The sequence below is a fragment of the Trichoderma gamsii genome, assembly GCF_001481775.2.
Source record: "Trichoderma gamsii strain T6085 chromosome Unknown Scaffold_23.2, whole genome shotgun sequence".
NCBI lineage: Eukaryota > Fungi > Ascomycota > Sordariomycetes > Hypocreales > Hypocreaceae > Trichoderma > Trichoderma gamsii.
The window spans coordinates 397,608-415,038 of NW_020171360.1; the positions used below are offsets into that span (position 1 = coordinate 397,608).

Below are 17,431 nucleotides of genomic sequence, written 5' to 3' on the forward strand. Positions count from 1 at the left end.
TACACTACCCAGGTTATTGGGGCTTCAATTCAGGACTAAATGGACAAAAAAAGGTGAGCACTCTGAATATATCTTGGCGAGGAATCATGAATGGGATTACTTATGGGCTGGATAGACCACTATTATGACAATGATGCCGATGTAACACAGGCTGTTAATGCGTTAGCACACCGCTTCGCGTTGTTTACGGGTACCGGATATACGAAGACTGAATTAACGTAATTAACCTTAGCACAGCTGCTCTAGATTAAGACATGCGCAATACTGAGGCCCTGAGTTCACAAGCTGAAAATACAGTTCTGGAAGTTTGACGCTTCGTCGAAGAACCAATCTAGGCGCTGCTTTGAGCTGGGACTGGATGGTGCGCTAGTCAAGATTTTGTATTGTTAATCTAGATTTACACCCAATTAGACTGCAGTTTTGAAGATCACTGCTCCCAAATAAACGTGCTCTCCTTCCATCAACACGTTGCATTCATCTGAGCTGAGCTGGCAGCTGGAGGACACATGAATCGACCCTCCCCCACACCCCACCCCCACTGTCTCTCATGAGCCCATATTTACTCCGCATATGCGGAGTATTGTTGTTTGCCTTGCAATTTGCTATCACGAGCATGTGAAGGAATTGGGGATACCATTATACAGGAAGAATCATTCGATCGGAGTGAAGAGGTGTAACGTTTTCTCTGGCATCAAGCCACGCCTTGTAGTAAACAGGGGAGTTGTGCGTGGCGTATTCGTGGCGTATTGCCATCACTTGACGCTGCTCTCGGCCAAACTGGCGGAGGAACAGACAGAGCTTGTGTAATGCACTTAGCTAAGATAGCTCCGAACTTTTAGTCTCGGTACATCGGAGCATGACGAAAACCACATGTCAATTCCAACTTTATTTCTGGATCTTGAGTTAATTTCTTGGTTCGTTAGGCAGCTACAACTACCCCAGAGTACAACAAAGCATTCGCCATAGGCCCTGAGGTATTAGCGTTGGGGTAGTCGAGTTTCTCCAGACTCGCAAAGAGTCTAGTTTCCCCGCACTTGACTTGGATCAGTTAGATTCTCCCCGAATCTATACGGAGAATATGGGGATATTTCTGTTGGCTAGAGCCAGTTATTGGCCGTTGCCCGAACAGGCAAGGATAGGGATCCTCAGCGAGAGAAGCGGTCCAATCTGAGACGGCGAGGCAGTGGCCCTCAGCGAGGCAACGCTTGCCCTAGTAAGCAGAGGCGCGGACATTTATTGGCTGCTTCAGATGCGCACCTATCACATCCACGGACTCGTACAGGGGGACCTGTATATGGACCTTGGTACTAAGCAACATCGCGCATAACATCGAAAGATGAAGCGCGTATTATAAGAGACCATGAGTTGAATAAGGCCGAGGATCATGGATATCGAAATATATATAAACCCCATGCTTGTCCTTTTCCTCATGCTGTTTGAAAGCTGTTCTGTTTTCAAGGGGACATTGCATTGATTAGGAGAGACAGCGAGTACTCCGGACAAAATGTCGTCAGGCGAGAAACAGGATGATCTGCACCTTGATGCAGCCCATATCGATGTCCCGGAGGCAGAGGTCCTTGGAAACAAGGATCTGATAAGTGATGCCATCGATGGTGAAAACCAAGAGCATGATATGGGTGTCTGGGAGGCGGTAAAGACACATCCTTGGGCATGTCTATGGGCTTTCACCATGTGCTTTACTATTGTAAGTTTGTTCTTCATGCTCGATCCATTGTCTGCGTAACATGGCAACTGATATTCGCTAGGTCATGGAATCCTTCGACATGTTCCTAAACGGCAACTTTGTGGCACAAGCGGCCTTCCAAAAACACTTCGGCGTTTTCGTGGAGGGTTCCGGATGGACGATTCCAACCAAATGGCAGAGCGCTCTCTTCCAATCAGGTCAATGCGGTGCCTTCGTCGGTGTCTTCCTGGCCGGTCCTATCACCAACCGAATCGGATACCGCTGGACTACTATCTTGGGGCTGATTCTTATGAACGCCACGATTTTCATATCTTTCTTTGTAAGGGGAGTTGTTCGCTTGCTGATTTCGATGACTAATTGGAATCTCATAGGCCGACTCACTTGAACTCCTTGTTGTCGGACAAGCCTTGGAAGGTGTTCCTTGGGGATTCTTCATTGCGAACGCCCCTGCATACGCCAGCGAGATTGTCCCCCTCCCCCTGCGAGGCGCCTGCACAGCTACTCTCCAAATGGCGTGGTCCATCGGCTCAATCATCGTTGCGGCTGCGACACTTAGCTATAATAAACGTGATGACCAGTGGGCTTGGCGAGTGCCTCTTGCACTTCAGTGGATCTTCCCCGTGAGTCTCGAGTTTCAAATTCAGCGGTAGCAATTACTGACACAATTAGACTCCTCTTTTGGTTCTCATCTTCATTGCTCCCGAGTCTCCATGGTGGCTCATTCGCCGCGGCCGTAAGGAAGAGGCCCTCCGTTCTATTGAGCGCCTTGGTGGTAAATCCGGACGGAGTTCAGCAAATACACTTGCCATGATGGAGCGTACCGTTGAGATCGAGAAACAAATGGGCGGTGCTCCCTCGCTTCTTGATCTTTTCAAGGGTACTGACTTGCGACGAACTATTATTACCTGCTTAATCTACGCATCTCAGAACTTTGCCGGTAACTTGATTGCCAACCAGGCAACTTTCTTTTTCGAGCGTGAGTACACACATTCCAGCAAATATCTCCTAATCTAGATAGCTGACCCCGAATTAGAAGCTGGTATCGGATCCGATCGTGCTTTCCAGCTTAACCTGATCAACTCTTGTCTTCAATTTGTTGCCAACGCTTGTTCTTGGTTTTTAACTGCCTGGTTTGGCCGACGAACCATCTACCTTTGGGGAACCGCCACAAACATCACTCTGCTATTCATTCTTGGTATTTGCGCCTCCATTCCGCAGACCAACTCGACCAACTACGCCCAAGCCTGTCTCGGTATCATCATCTCTTTCGTCTTCGCCGGTAGCCTGGGACCAATCTCCTATACGATTATTGCTGAAACATCCTCGGTCCGACTTCGCGCTCTGAGCACTGGCGTCGGTCGTGCTGCATACTATGTTGCCGAAATTCCCATGATTTACCTGGCTTCACAGCTCTTGAACCCCACGGGGTGGAATCTTGCGGGCAAATGTGGTTACGTCTGGGGAGGCACTGCTGTCGTGTGCTGGTTCTCGGCCTACTTCTTCCTCCCTGAGCTGAAGCATCGTACCTACCGCGAAACTGACATTTTATTCAACCGTCGCCTTCCTGCTCGGAAGTTCAAGTCAACTGTCATCGACGTGATGGAGAACCATTGATACAAAAGAGTCAAATGGAAGGATTATACAGAGCGCATAGTTCGCAACATGATAATTATAGAGATACTTAACATTTGAACCCTTGATGGAATAGAAGTTAATTATAGTCCCTTTTTTGGAACATTAAGACAGTTACAGTTGAGCAGACTTCGAACTGGCAATGTTTCGAAACACTGTGTTTGCTGTGATGTAATTACTAGTTAGACTGACTGAGAAAGCAAGCCAAGCAGCCACTCTCTTTGCATTCTCACGGTCTGTGATAACCCAAGTCTCTGAAAAATCTATATGAAATGGAAATGGCTGTTGTCAGTAACTAAGGTATCAAATGGAGTGTGTCTAATGTACATATTAATATTACAAATTATGAATATTTTTCTCATGAAAAAAAGTTCACTTCTTCCGCATATCTATTACGCATTGCTAAGGCTTAGCCGGTCCTTTGCCTCCGCGACAGAATCCCCAAAAAGCATGTTGGAGTATTTGTTGTGAAACCCTTCAAGGAAACTAATCGCAATCGGCTTATTAACGGTTGGATTGCAGACAATGCTCTCCAACTGTATATGAAGCTGTGCAGGCTGTTTATGAGCATGAGGATTTTCCTCCACACGCTTGATGGAAAATCGATGGCAACCAGCGAATTGCCCCCGATTATTACCAAAAACAATGTCAACTATACTTTTATTATCTCCATCTTTAAAGCTCGATAGCTCAATATTGGCGACTTGGAAAGATCCCCATAAAATTGCTGTTTTTGCGGGAAGCTGATTACTGGATAGCTGTGAAGTATTCCAGATGAGCTGTGTCGTCGGTGCCAAGCCTATTCATTACCTTTATTAGCACTGCAAGTTATATTATTGGGTGTAACAAACTCACCTTCAAATTTAACGAATCGAAGTCCTAATAGTCGAAGTGCAATTCTTTCTGGCATGAAAACTGGACCTGAGAAAAAGCCTTTCACAAGCGCAGATAAGATAGCCTCGTCTGATGGTGCCTCTTGCTCTGAGTGCGTTGTCAAAACGATTGAGCAAGAGTCTCCTAAGGCAACATGGTTGTGAGGGTTGATTAGGGTGCGGACTATGTTTGAGTCGTTGAGTGAGTCAGTCACACCTATCTCTTGTCGAACATGTGTCTGGTATTCTCGGATAAATCGATTGTATATTCTAAAACTGTATGCGCCGCCAGCTATACCCGCAAACACAAGTGTCGCACTTAATGCAACAGTTTGTGGCTTGAGTGCTTTTGTGAGTCGTAGCACTGGCGCGAACATCTCGACAGCAAAAGAAGAAAAAGAAAAACAGAAAAAGGCTTTATAGTAAATTATAAGTTGCGAAGGCTGAAAGCTGAGTGTCAGGTACTTTGAAAGGCTGGCTGGTAGGAGGGAACAAGGAGTTTAAAGAGAGAAGGGTACAAGTTATCACTCTCCGAGATCTTCCGCCATTCTGTCACTTGTCGCCTAGCGATGAAGCAGCTGTACGGGCTGCGGAGAAACTCGGACATACTTTGCGCCAAAAGAAAGAGGAATAAAAGCTGTTGGTAGGTAAGCGAAAGGATTCTACTAAATCCTGCGTATAAAAAGCTTTACGATATAATTACAGCGGAGATTATTATGATTTTATGGGCGGTCGTGAGGTCCAGTTGTCTCTAGGTGAAGAAAAAAACCGCTAGCCAATTCTTCTGTTTTAGGATGCGCTTACTAAGCCTACCTGGCATTTTCCTGTATCGAAAGATTAGTTGTCAAGGAAAGAAAGAAAAAGAAAACAGAGATGTAAAAGGGACTCTGATGGTTGTTAAAAGCATTGAGAGTCTGTTCTTTTACTCTGATACACATGGTTATTCGATCCAGTGCTGTTATAGGTATGCCTTATAATGCTGGGGTGTAATTTAGCGCTGTATTATGAAGATGAGTCAATGAGGTTTATGAGGTTTCAGTTATAGCAACCAAGCGCACCTTGTGTACTAAAGGTGGGTTTCGGATCGTTGAGCAAGTTACTTTTCGCCTTACCTTCTCCTGCCTTCACAGATGTTTCTCATTCGTGCTCAGACTATATACCTTGACCTATCCAGATTCGTACACAGCACAATATGTTCAGGTATTTTGCGCCAACATCTGCCGAAAATATAGCTAGTGAATACAGCAGCTCTTCATCTTAGCTTAGTGCTAAAGTAACTGCAATTTTAACGGGACGATAACACCAGCCTACCGTATCGCCTTACAGAATGCGGCTATTTTATTTATCCGAGAGTGTTAAGCAAGCAGCGTCATCAGCTTGCTTTGTGACCAATAGCAACTACGACTTCCTTGAAGCATTCTCTCACAATATTTATTTCGAAAGTGATTGAATTTATGGCTCTTGGGCTACTCCAGCTGGCATTCCGGAGAAGGCATCATAGGCACTATAATAGGTATTAGAAGGCATTTGAGATCGGCTTTCGTCATCGTACTGAGTAAATCGGAACCTCGAATCTGAGAGTTATTGTATTCAAGAGAGCCTGGAGCCCTGTAGATCACCAGCTCTAGCGCTTTTAGATCAGGTAATGCTTGGCACGCTCTTTGGTACCTGCAGAATATGCATAATCCAATCTATAAAATCCCGTGCGGCTTAGCGTACTGGCATGCCATGTATTGATGGTCGGGATTTTTTCGAGAGCATTGCAACCTTGAGCTAGTCTGCCAGAGGAAGCTGCCAAATCAGCTGAATAGTGCTAAGACGCATTGGTGGAGTGAGAAAGATTCCAGAGAAAAAGATGTTCCGTATTATGTTTCGACGCATCGATTCCCCGATATAGTGCCCATGTAAGCATCAATATTGATTACTTATATCGGCGTCAGCTGTTCAATATGGTTATGAGAGATGACCCCATCACCTATGCATCCAGCATTGAGACACTCATCAAAGTATTTGTGTTGATTATGCCAGCGCGTGTATATTGCGCTCACTGTATACGCTGTCTGCGAGAGCCGTTAGCAAAAGTGAATAAGACGAGAGATTATGCTATTGTTTTAAAGTTATCTTTTCACGCTCCCGTGCGAATGTTCCCCCATTCGGAGTACACGATGCTGCTAGCTGGTGTTGCGACTTGGCATCATGTCCGGCTTCGTATTCCACCAATCGCGCAAAATCGCCCCCGATTATAGAAGTAATCAAGACAACAGGCTATTGGAGTGGGTCTACCAATAGACAGCTAGGTACATACATTGCAATAAGTAGCGGAAATAGTAATAGTAATACTGCCACCTGGCAGGCAGTAAGACCTATTGGCAGCAGCAACCTTTAATGCAGGAGTCTTGAATGGGACAAGACGTCTTTAAGGATCTTTACGTATGCTTTTCCCCCGACATTCCCGATCCGATTCCGTAATCCTTCCGACTCTGGCCTCGTTAATACATTGGCAATCAAGCGGTATGCATCTGTGATCCTGCTTTGACTTCTGCCTGGAGCAGGGGTATGGCAAAACTTGGCGTTGCAAATCCTATTCGTATTCAATGATCCATAGCGTGGCTCTATTAACCCTTTGTTTCTCATCTCATGAGACACATTTCTGGAAGGGAAATGTGTTAAAAACTCAGTTGGTCTAATTGATAAAGTCTCTACGATGGCTTGAAGCCCGATGAACTCAAAGATGTAGCTTTTGCAAAGCCACAGCCTTCCATCTTGACTCACATTCACTGCCCGCAAATTTACCTTCTGAGCCCAAAAGCGGAGCGAGCGCGCGCATCTTGGCAAATGCATATAAATCGTCCGGAGTGTTGGTTCGATCTTGCGAAGCTCTAACTGCTTTCGGACGTATTATTATGCCTGATATTACTACAAAAAAAAATTCCAAGACCTGTAGGATTGTATACGAATCGTACGACCGAATTGTTCTTCCTTTTATGGTCAGCCATGGCTGTTCCCGCATTAGCCACTTACCTGTGCCCTTGTTTCTAGGGAATACCTAGCCATGGCATTGTTTAATAGCCTACACGCTCAAATCTGATTGTTGGTTGAAGCTGTTTGACGTCTCTATTAGAAAAGACCTGACACTGGCTTAAAGCACGTAGCTGAAAGGCAACATGAATGCCGAGTAATACATTAAGTTTAGTCTACACCATCGAGAGTATCACGGGTTGCTTTTGGGCAGTCGCTGGCTCGTTCTAGGTCCTCGCAGTGTTCATTGAGTTGTATTGCTAAATTCTTATTGAATGAGACTGTTCAAAAATAGGTTAGCTAGCTGCGCTGGCATCAGTATACAAAAATCCTTTGCACGGCAGCAGGAACAATTTGTGGGGACCCGGAGATGTGATGCTATGGAAAGAGCTGCCGAGATTTGAACTGCCGGTCTAGGTGGGAACATGTGCAGTCGATTGCACGTGCTTAGCAGTAGTGAAAGTGTCTAGATATGGTAAGTATTGATGATATCAAGAATAACAGCGAGCTGAAAATTTTGGGCTTCAGAACTCCAAGATATGGAGATAATGTCATTGTTTCAAAACGGAAGAAACAAATGGCGGCAAATTGCAAGGAACAGCTCCTGCAATCATATAGCATACGAGTAATCAACTCTTAGATGAAACCCCTGCAAGGCTCCGCCGATCCCGCGTTTAATAACCAGCTCTTCGGCATCGGCTTTGAATCCTCATGTACTTGAAGGTAGTAGTTTTAGGCCCTTGGGTCAGGTTACAGCGGGCCTAACAGGCCGCCATTAATTTACTCCGTACACTAGGCCGCTACCAGCAGGATGACTGTGTCCCAGCAAACTCAGCCCGCAAATCTCCTTCGGACCGACCTAGTGGCATATTCCAGCTTCCTAAAACGATAGGGGGCTGCACGATATTCCCACAAACTCCTGCCCCTTTCGGCCGCCTATTCGCCAAGTTTACTATCCATAGGCATAGAAGCTATTCTGAGAAGATGGGAATCTCACCCTCGTCGGATGTCGGATATAGCAGCAGATATATAAGGGCAGGATGAAGCCCAGGAAGAAGAAAGAGACTTGATCACGCCAAGCGGCTTTCTCGCAGTCACATATTTGGCCCATTCACGATGAAGTCGATTGCAGGAGCTTTTCGCCGCGCTGGCCTGACCGCCTTCGCCGTCGCCGCAGCCTTGTCCTCCCTGGTCAACGCTGAGATCGAGGTCCGATCTCTCGAGGAGCGTGCTGCTTCTGGCAACCGCCTGGTCTTTGCCCATTTCATGGTTGGTCTATTGTAAAAAATACTATGTGGTATACGAGTAAACTAACGCTCTCCATAGATCGGCATCGTTGGACAGCGTACCAGCGCCAGCGACTATGATGCTGATATGCAGCGTGCCAAGGCCTATGGCATCGACGCCTTTGCCTTGAACATTGGCCTTGATGATTACACTGATACTCAGCTCGGCTTTGCTTATCAGTCTGCTGCCAACAATGGCATGAAGGTCTTCATCTCCTTCGACTTCAGCTACTGGCAGACCAGCAACGGCACCGGTGTAGGCCAGAAGATTGCTCAATACGCTGGCAAGTCCGCCCAGCTCCAGGTCAATGGCCGACCCTTTGCCTCGTCCTTCATTGGCGGCGGTGTCGATGTCAATGCTATCCGCTCCGGTGCCGGCTCCAACGTCTACTTTGTTCCCAACTTCAACCCAAGCAACGATGCTTCTGCTATTGACGGCGCTTTGAGCTGGGGAGTGAGTATTATCACCTTCATTGTTTCCCGCGTCTAAGTAGAAATGGTGCTAAATTTCCAATAGGCTTGGGACAGCAATGGCAACAACCGAGCTCCTTCCAACGGCGTCAACATCACTGTTGCTCAAAACGATGCTGCTTATGAGAGCTGGCTTAACGGAAAGACTTACCTCGCTCCTGTCGCTCCCTGGTTCAACACCCACTTCTCAAGCAAGAACTGGGTCTTCCCCTCTGGTGATCTCATCTTCACTCGCTGGAACGAGGTCCTTCAGGAGGGCTTCCCCATGGTCGAGATTGTCACCTGGAACGATTACGGCGAGTCTCACTACGTTGGACCTCTTAGCTCAGAGCATTCGGATGATGGCAGCAGTCATTGGGCGAACGATATGCCTCACGACGGCTGGCTGGATCTCTCCAAGCCTTTCATCGCCGCTTACAAGAACGGTGATACCAACGTTGCCAACTACATCACCCAGGATCAGGTCATCTACTGGTACCGCCGAAACCTGAACAGCCTCAACTGCGACTCTACCGATTCTCTGGGCCGTCCCGATGGTTACCAGACTTTGAGTGATACCGTCTACGTTGTTACCCTGCTCAAGTCTGCCGGTTCCATCACCATCAAGTCTGGCAGCAACTCTCAGACTTTCAATGCCGGTGCCGGCGCCAACATCTTCACTGTGAACGCTGCCGCTGGTCAACAGATTTTCACTCTGACCCGTAACGGCGCCAATGTGTTGTCTGGAACCTCACTGATGGACATCACTAACACTTGCGCTTGTGGTCTCTACAACTTCAATGCTTACGTCGGCACTCTCCCTGCTGGTGCCTCTGACCCTCTCCCTCCTCATGGTCTCTCCCAATACACTGTTGGCCTGAAGGTTACCACTTGCCAGCCTACACCTTCTCTGGGAACTAACCCGCCCACAAGCACAGTCGGCAACGGAGGTGGCGGTAGCTCTCCCACGCCTACCAACTGCAATGCCGGAACTGTGGCTGACGGCGAGTCCGGAAACTTCACTGGCCTTTGCCAATTTGCTTGCTCGTAAGAAATACTCTTCAGCTGATTCTGGTCATTTAGAACTCACAATACTAGGTTCGGATACTGCCCGCCCGGCCCTTGTGTCTGCACCGGCACTGGCCCCTCAACGCCACCAGCGACTAATGGCCGCAACGGCTGCCCTGCCGCTGGCTTACCCTCATCCTACGCCGGCCTTTGCAGCTTTACCTGCAACCACGGGTCCGTATTTACCAGTCTATCATGATGAACAATATGCTAACTGTCTTTATAGTTACTGCCCCGAGGGAGCTTGCCAGTTCTGTTAAAATCTGAGTCGGCAATATTGTAGCCATTGCTAGGATGGCATGTATATAGGAAGCTGTAAATAATTAATTGCTAAAGTCCATTTATTCATGGAAAGTAAGATAATTAGCCCATGCGTTATGATTGATGTGTGCCTTTTCTATTATCCCACTTTTCGCTGCCACTATCTGGCATTATAGTAATGATATCAGATTTTGAATGCCTCTTCAAGAGTCTTACTGATTCCATTTTGGGGCTAATATACTAAAGGGAAGAGTTATCCCCTCTAATTTTGTTAGCCAGCACTCTAGCCATTGTTCGACACAGCAACAAGTCCACATATAGAATCACTTAATTGCTATATACCTACACTTTAAAGTAGCAGCAGCAGCAGCAGCAGTATTCTAAGTTCCTGAACCGTTGTAATAACGTTAATGGAAAGCTAGTAAAGATAGGGCGGTGGTTCTTGTTTATTGAGTTGTTTCAATATCGTGGTTCAGCTATTTGGCGAAGGAAGTTGTAATATTGGCCATTTGTAGTCCATACACGTGAAATATTGGATGACATCTTATTTCTTTCTGAACTCACTATATAATCCTTCCAACTTGGCGCTGATTCATATTCATATTGACCTCGTCCATCTTTTTATGATGTCGCTATGCTAGTTTAGGAACTCATTAAGATCAAGCTATATCCATGAGCTGCTAAACCCTAACGATTTCAGAAACACCCAGTAGCCTTAATGAATCCTTGCTTTGAACTCCCGCCACCCTTTACAATACGTATATCTCTCTAGCTATATCTTTTTCGCTTTTCTAACTTCTCCTTATTGCCAACTCGTAACCCGCATTTTTTGAGATATGCTGTTGGTGTTTATTATAAAGCTTTATCAGGTATCGATGCCATATCCTGCGTGGAGATCGATTTCCGCCACACTCAACACCAACATTCTTGCTCTCGAGGTGCTTAAACGTTTATCCGGTACTGACTTCATCATCTCGCTTCCCAGTTTCTAATCTACTATTTTATGCGTCCGGATTATTCACAGTGATACTGAGTGGAATGAAAGAGTAATACATACTCATAATTGCAGCCGAGGCTTGGACTAAGTAAGAATGTGAAAAGGACTAAGGAAGGTATTCGAATACATAGTACACAATATGGTTCAGTCATTGGTGCGGATCGAAATACTCTACTAGCATATGGATTATACATTTCGGAGCACTGACATGTACGCAATGATGTCTGCATGATGCCGAATCCTTGTTTACTTAGTTCCGTATAAGAGCAGGGCGGAGAAGAAGACCTCTAAGAGCCAAACCGGCCATTGCCGCCAGACGACTTTACGGCCTGTTAACCACTATTTGGCAAATATTACTTGATAGAGTTTGACATCAAATATAATAAGAATATTATAACTGTATATCACCCGGATTCGCTGCTGTATTCTGCAGATCGAATCATTGAAGGTTGCTTGCGTGCCGCTAATTGGTGCGCATAGTCCACCTCCACATCTGGGGTAAATATACCAGAAAAATACCCGCCGCGAGTTAAAGACAATGGCTCTAAGGCCTATGAGGAGCTAAACATCACAAGCTCTCGTTCATGCAGAGTCGAAGAGCAACATCACGACGTATTTTAACATGAACATTTAGGCTACTTCAATACAGCCGGCATATTGGGAGGTAACATTCATAGGTTATGGCTTCAGCTATTGGAGGAGAATCTTCTTATACTTCGTATGTAGTCCCAGGATTAGAAAACAAGAGACTTGGTAGACTGGATCGCCAAGTATAAAAAGCCCAATTCGACCCAACATAAGTTCGAGGTTGGAATCTTTTCCATCGCATTGCAGCTTCTAATGCTTCATGCCAATTGCTAGTTCAAACTTCCTGTTGTTGTGTTACATAGAGAAGCTGATACTGGCATACACTCATAATGGTCTCTCAAACAACCCCTCACCGAGCCCATGCGCTCGCCTTAGCTCTTCTGGCCACAGGCTCTCTAGTAGCCGCTGGGCCCTGTGATATTTATTCTTCTGGAGGCACTCCTTGTGTCGCAGCACACAGCACCACTCGTGCTCTCTATAGCGCGTTCAGTGGATCACTTTATCAAGTGAAAAGAGGATCTGACAACGCCACGACCAACATTGCGCCGCTTTCTGCTGGAGGGGTGGCTAATGCTGCTGCCCAAGACTCTTTCTGCGCTGGCACAACTTGTCTTATTACAATCATCTATGATCAGTCAGGCCGGGGCAACCATCTTACTCAGGCACCTCCCGGTGGCTTCAACGGACCTGAATCTGGGGGATACGACAGCCTAGCCAGTGCAATTGGAGCTCCAGTGACGCTGAATGGGCAAAAGGCATATGGCGTGTTCATCTCCCCTGGCACAGGGTATAGAAACAACGCTGCTTCGGGCACTGCCAAAGGTGATGCAGCGGAGGGCCTTTATGCAGTATTGGATGGATCTCATTATAATGGCGGATGGTTTGTCTATCTATCATTTGCCATTTATCTGGAATTATGCGTGTTTAGATGAAGCTGTGCTAACTTTCTAACCTAGTTGCTTTGACTATGGTAACGCGGAGACTAGCTCTCGCGACACTGGCAACGGCCACATGGAAGCCATATACTACGGCGATTGCAATGTGTGGGGTACAGGAAGCGGTAGTGGACCATGGTTCATGGCTGACCTCGGTAAATTCATCTATACACACCTGAAGCAGCCCGTGTAATACTAACAACATGAATTAGAAAACGGTCTGTTCAGCGGAGCCAACCCAAAGAACAATGCCGCAGATCCATCAATCTCGTACCGCTTTGTTACAACAGCTTTGAAGGGTCAGCCTAATCAATGGGCACTCCGTGGTGGAAACGCCGCTTCTGGCTCATTGTCGACATACTACAGCGGCGCGCGCCCAAGCGTCTCTGGATACAACCCAATGAGCAAAGAAGGCGCTATCATTCTAGGAATTGGAGGCGATAACAGCGTGGGAGCTCAAGGTACCTTCTATGAAGGTGTCATGACCTCTGGTTATCCATCTGATGCTACTGAAAACTCGGTGCAGGCGAACATCGTGGCCGCGAAGTACGCCACAACCTCTTTAACAAGCGGCCCTGCACTTTCTGTCGGCTCCCACATCTCCCTGCGTGCCACTACATCTTGCTGCACAACTCGTTACATCGCTCATACCGGCGCTACTGTGAATACACAGGTTGTGTCGTCTTCCAGTGCCACTGCTCTCAAGCAGCAGGCTAGCTGGATCGTCCACGCCGGACTTGGAAACAGCGCCTGCTTTTCGTTTGAGTCTGTTGATACCCCCGGCAGTTACATCAGGCATTACAATTTCGGTCTTCAGGTGAATGCCAGCGATGGTAGCAAGCAGTTTAACGAAGACGCTACGTTCTGCCCGCAGGCCGGCCTCAATGGCCAAGGAAACGCGATCAGATCGTGGAGCTACCCCACGAGATACTTCAGACATTATAACAATGATCTGTACATTGCAAGCAACGGCGGTCCTGACACCTTTGATGCTACTGGTCTATACAACGATGATGTGAGCTTTGTGATTAGTTCAGGATTTGCTTAAGTCGGGACTGAACTGCATATCGACGAAGGCACTCTAGGTACAGAAGAGATAACTCGTGTATTGGCTCTACCAAATGTATTGCTTGACCATGTTCTTCCGATGATTAGGTATCGATTTCTAGATAAAATGGCATGTTATGGCATGTTATCTCACTCAAGTCTATAACGTATTGCGATTGCATTAGCGGCCGGCTGGGGAGAGTAGATGTACATGTAGCGAGCTGCATGAGCGGCTTCGTCTGGAACTTCCCATTCGCATCAAAATAGATTCCTGCCGAAAGATATCTTGCGAGGCCGAGTCTTCTAGGCCGCTGATGATATCAGAGATTGAACAATTCATTGCCGAGGACATCTTCGGTGAAAGACGTGTTTCTGGCAACACATTAGGGATGTCCGGGCAGACATTATAGCGGATCGCGCACTACAGTTTAGTGGCCAGTGCGCTGAAAGACGCTATAACTCAGCACTAATAGTGCTTCCGTTTACGTCAATAGTAAGAACAGCCTGTACTGTCGCGCACCGAAAAAAACTTTGAAGAAGACGTCTCTTGCATGTCAATTTGAAGCCGTATAGTAATTCAAGACGTGAATGGTCCATAGTGCATAGTGGACTTTCATTACCTCAATACTCAACGCCAGCAGTCCTATCCATTGAGCGTGCGCCTTATTCTTCAGGCGCAGTACATCTGATGCAACGTGCCTATCCCAGGGGAGTTATCTAATCGCTATCAATGCGATGGTTCAGCGCTCCTTCCCTCGTTGACATTCAACACCGCACAAGCGTCAAGGCAATAACTTCTTCCACGTGTACTCCCTTTCTTCTTTCTCTCTCTCTCGCAATACGCTTGTACCGATACTTTTCTCTCTCATTCAATTGTGCCAAATACCGCAAATCATCGATTCAATCTCATTGCTCGAGAGGTGTCTAGTACAATATGCTGCCTCCAGCGCCTCCCTCTCTTCCTCAGCGCCCCAGTGCCCACGCACCAGCGGCGGCCTCCCCACAGCGGGGGGCTCGAGTAAGTTTCCATGTAATTCCATTGGATAGACTTGGGAAAACTAATGATGGCTTGCTGTACAGCCCGACCCACAACTTTGTGCTGCCGTAGTTGCAGCTCCAGCTCCGGTTCCTCCTGCACCTCCTTCACGGAAGAAGGTTCGTGTAAGTTGAGAATGTCTCGCTGTTTCAGATGGTGGAAATTAACCATGGCACATTGTATAGCCAAGCAGACAGCGACGCAAAAAGAATCGCCGCCGGAGAGAAGCAGAAGCAGAAGCAGCAGCGCTCGCCTCCGCTCCGGCTCTGGCTTTGGCTCCTACTCTTCCAGCACCATCTGCACCACCTGCACAGGCACTACTAGCAGCAACAGCAATATCAGCACGCCCGCTTCCGCCAGTAGTAGTAGCAATTGCAACACCAGGAGGGGGATTCATAGGAGAAGGGAGACAAAGAGAAAGGGAGCCCCAGGGCCTTGGGTGGCTTGGAGATGCTCTGGCCCAGGGAGCATTCACTAGTTTTATGACTTATTTACTTCAATGAACAATTTATTTTCTCTAATCTATGGCAAGATACTTACTGCCTTGTGCTTGTAGCAATTTCCGACTTTTGAATCATGATGTCTTCTGCTGTGGCTATTTCTGCGAGCGCTCAGTCGATATTTCTTTTCCTATATAACCTCGGGAGAAGACACCATGCCCAAAAGTCTGGAAAACGTTGAATGTTTGCATTCATGTTGCGCAAAAGACAGGCTAGATAGATCTCTCACCATCTATACAGTCGAGGTCTACGTTCCATATAGGAGGACTAACTCCTGTAATACGATCCATAAAATGCGTGAAGCTTCAAAGTGTCCGTTGGGAATGGGACTGGCGGAAGGAAGAGAAGGAGCAGAAATAGTCCCAATAGGTCGCTGCGAAGGTGGTGGTATAAATGACAAGGGTGCAGAGCAACTCTACCTTGAGATGCTGCTGGTTCTATGGAAATATTATAATTCATGATATGTCAGAACAACGACAATTCATCGCTAACATGAAACGATAGGCCAGGAATACACGGAGCACTGACGGTAATAAATGAAATAGAGATGTCTGTTGGTAAGGCTGTCGGATGTGAGGCGGCAGGCGGCATGTTTTGTGGCCGCGCAGCATAGCCTCACATTCTTTGCCGAGACTTGGGACGTTATTGCTACTGTCAATTTCTGTTTCATTCATGTTTTCTGATGAAATTTCGCGGACATCCGCATTTCAGAGGAATGGCTTTTTCTCCTGGACCTTGTCCTGAGGCGCGCTGGGAGAAGCTGTGATGTTGCCGCCTGTTAGTCATAGGATAGGTGCATGCGAATTCCTTCATCAAGAAGATCTTACTAGATTAGCCTTAGCTTTCTTTACTGCATTCATTGCTTGATTCTCTCTCACTGACAAAAAAGTTTCTTCTTGTTTTCTGGGGCTTTGGAACCTTGTTGCCTCAGCCGGCAACCTGCATATGTAAGTCAGTCATCTGAGCGGTGAATGATATTGCGGAAGCATCTATCCGGCGTGAGTGAATGAATACATAGGAGCACTTATCCGGCTTGAGTTTGAACTGGTCAAACCCAAACTATATAATCGAGATTAGGTAGCAGGAGAAGTTGAACACCTACCACTCACACCGTTTCACATTTCTATTTTCTTTTTTTTTGCACGAGAGTTAATTGCTGTCTCGTTGCGACTTGACATCTGCCAGCCGCAACATGGGACACTCATTCCCCTGGATGTCACTGCGTGTTGCGTCATGCTATAGGATTCTCATGTCCATGATCCCGTGCCGATACACCGTAACCAAGACTGTATCTGACCAGAGTCTTAGCAATCAAGTTTCTACGTCCACTGGCAAACCTCTACCACAGGCACATCGCAATGTAGTAGTGAACTCCCAATGGTCCGTAAGCTCCAGTAACGCTTCGCGATCCTCAAGAACGATAAGTCTCGGCTCAAGCGGCCCCTGGATGAAGGTCCCAGCGATCAGGTTCTATTGCGCTGGAGTTCGAGGAATACTATTCAAGATTCAGCCTCCGCCATATCATGGACATAGACTCTGTGCCCTCTGTAATTGCTTGTATTTATAAGCTTATGAGAGCCACTCCTGGCAGGAAATTCACCATGAAGACTGGCTGCGTGCTCAAAACCGTTGTATTTTTCATGAAGAACAGACGAACGAACATTTAAGAATGTCCGAAACCGCGAAACCGGCCCAATTACTTACACCGGCGCCTGCGTCAGAATTGAGCATGGGAGCAGCGGTTATTCTCAATGGGCAACACGCTGGAGAGAAGACTAGACTGCGCGACAATCTCAAAACCGTCACCGCGTCTGCGACTCTGAGCCAACGCAGATGACGCATATGCGGAATACATGGCGTATAAACACCAATGCACAGAGGGATCGTTGTTCCTTATTGCCAATTAGGCCTTGAACAGCTTTATGGCTAAGGTGGTATTTTATAGGTATCTCCAAAGGTTTAGAATGCTTCAATTTACTCATTCTATGTCTAAATCACATGTATAGTTATCACGATAGAAAGTATATCCAAACGCC

General features: G+C 46.8%; 4 protein-coding genes across 4 annotated transcripts; 3 read left to right on the top strand and 1 right to left on the bottom strand.

The window, feature by feature from the left end:
* Positions 1 to 1,504: 1,504 nt before the first annotated feature.
* TGAM01_v206765 (hypothetical protein) lies at positions 1,505 to 3,319 on the top strand (the record flags this gene model as incomplete). The annotated part of the gene is made up of 5 exons (XM_024549942.1): positions 1,505 to 1,705; positions 1,767 to 2,024; positions 2,077 to 2,325; positions 2,375 to 2,681; positions 2,739 to 3,319. The coding sequence occupies 5 exons, from the start codon at positions 1,505 to 1,507 to the stop codon at positions 3,317 to 3,319; spliced, it is 1,596 nt and encodes a 531-aa protein (XP_024405328.1).
* Positions 3,320 to 3,729: 410 nt separating this feature from the next.
* TGAM01_v206766 (hypothetical protein) lies at positions 3,730 to 4,586 on the bottom strand (the record flags this gene model as incomplete). The annotated part of the gene is made up of 2 exons (XM_024549943.1): positions 3,730 to 4,136; positions 4,193 to 4,586. 2 exons carry the CDS (start codon positions 4,584 to 4,586, stop codon positions 3,730 to 3,732), a joined length of 801 nt encoding a protein of 266 aa, XP_024405329.1.
* A 3,757-nt stretch (positions 4,587 to 8,343) lies between these two features.
* TGAM01_v206767 (murein transglycosylase) lies at positions 8,344 to 10,291 on the top strand (the record flags this gene model as incomplete). The annotated part of the gene is made up of 5 exons (XM_018806856.1): positions 8,344 to 8,496; positions 8,554 to 8,967; positions 9,031 to 10,010; positions 10,062 to 10,205; positions 10,258 to 10,291. 5 exons carry the CDS (start codon positions 8,344 to 8,346, stop codon positions 10,289 to 10,291), a joined length of 1,725 nt encoding a protein of 574 aa, XP_018659946.1.
* A 1,915-nt stretch (positions 10,292 to 12,206) lies between these two features.
* Positions 12,207 to 13,860, top strand: TGAM01_v206768 (alpha-L-arabinofuranosidase B; the record flags this gene model as incomplete). The annotated part of the gene is made up of 3 exons (XM_018806855.1): positions 12,207 to 12,757; positions 12,834 to 12,967; positions 13,025 to 13,860. 3 exons carry the CDS (start codon positions 12,207 to 12,209, stop codon positions 13,858 to 13,860), a joined length of 1,521 nt encoding a protein of 506 aa, XP_018659945.1.
* Between the last annotated feature and the right edge of the window lie 3,571 nt (positions 13,861 to 17,431).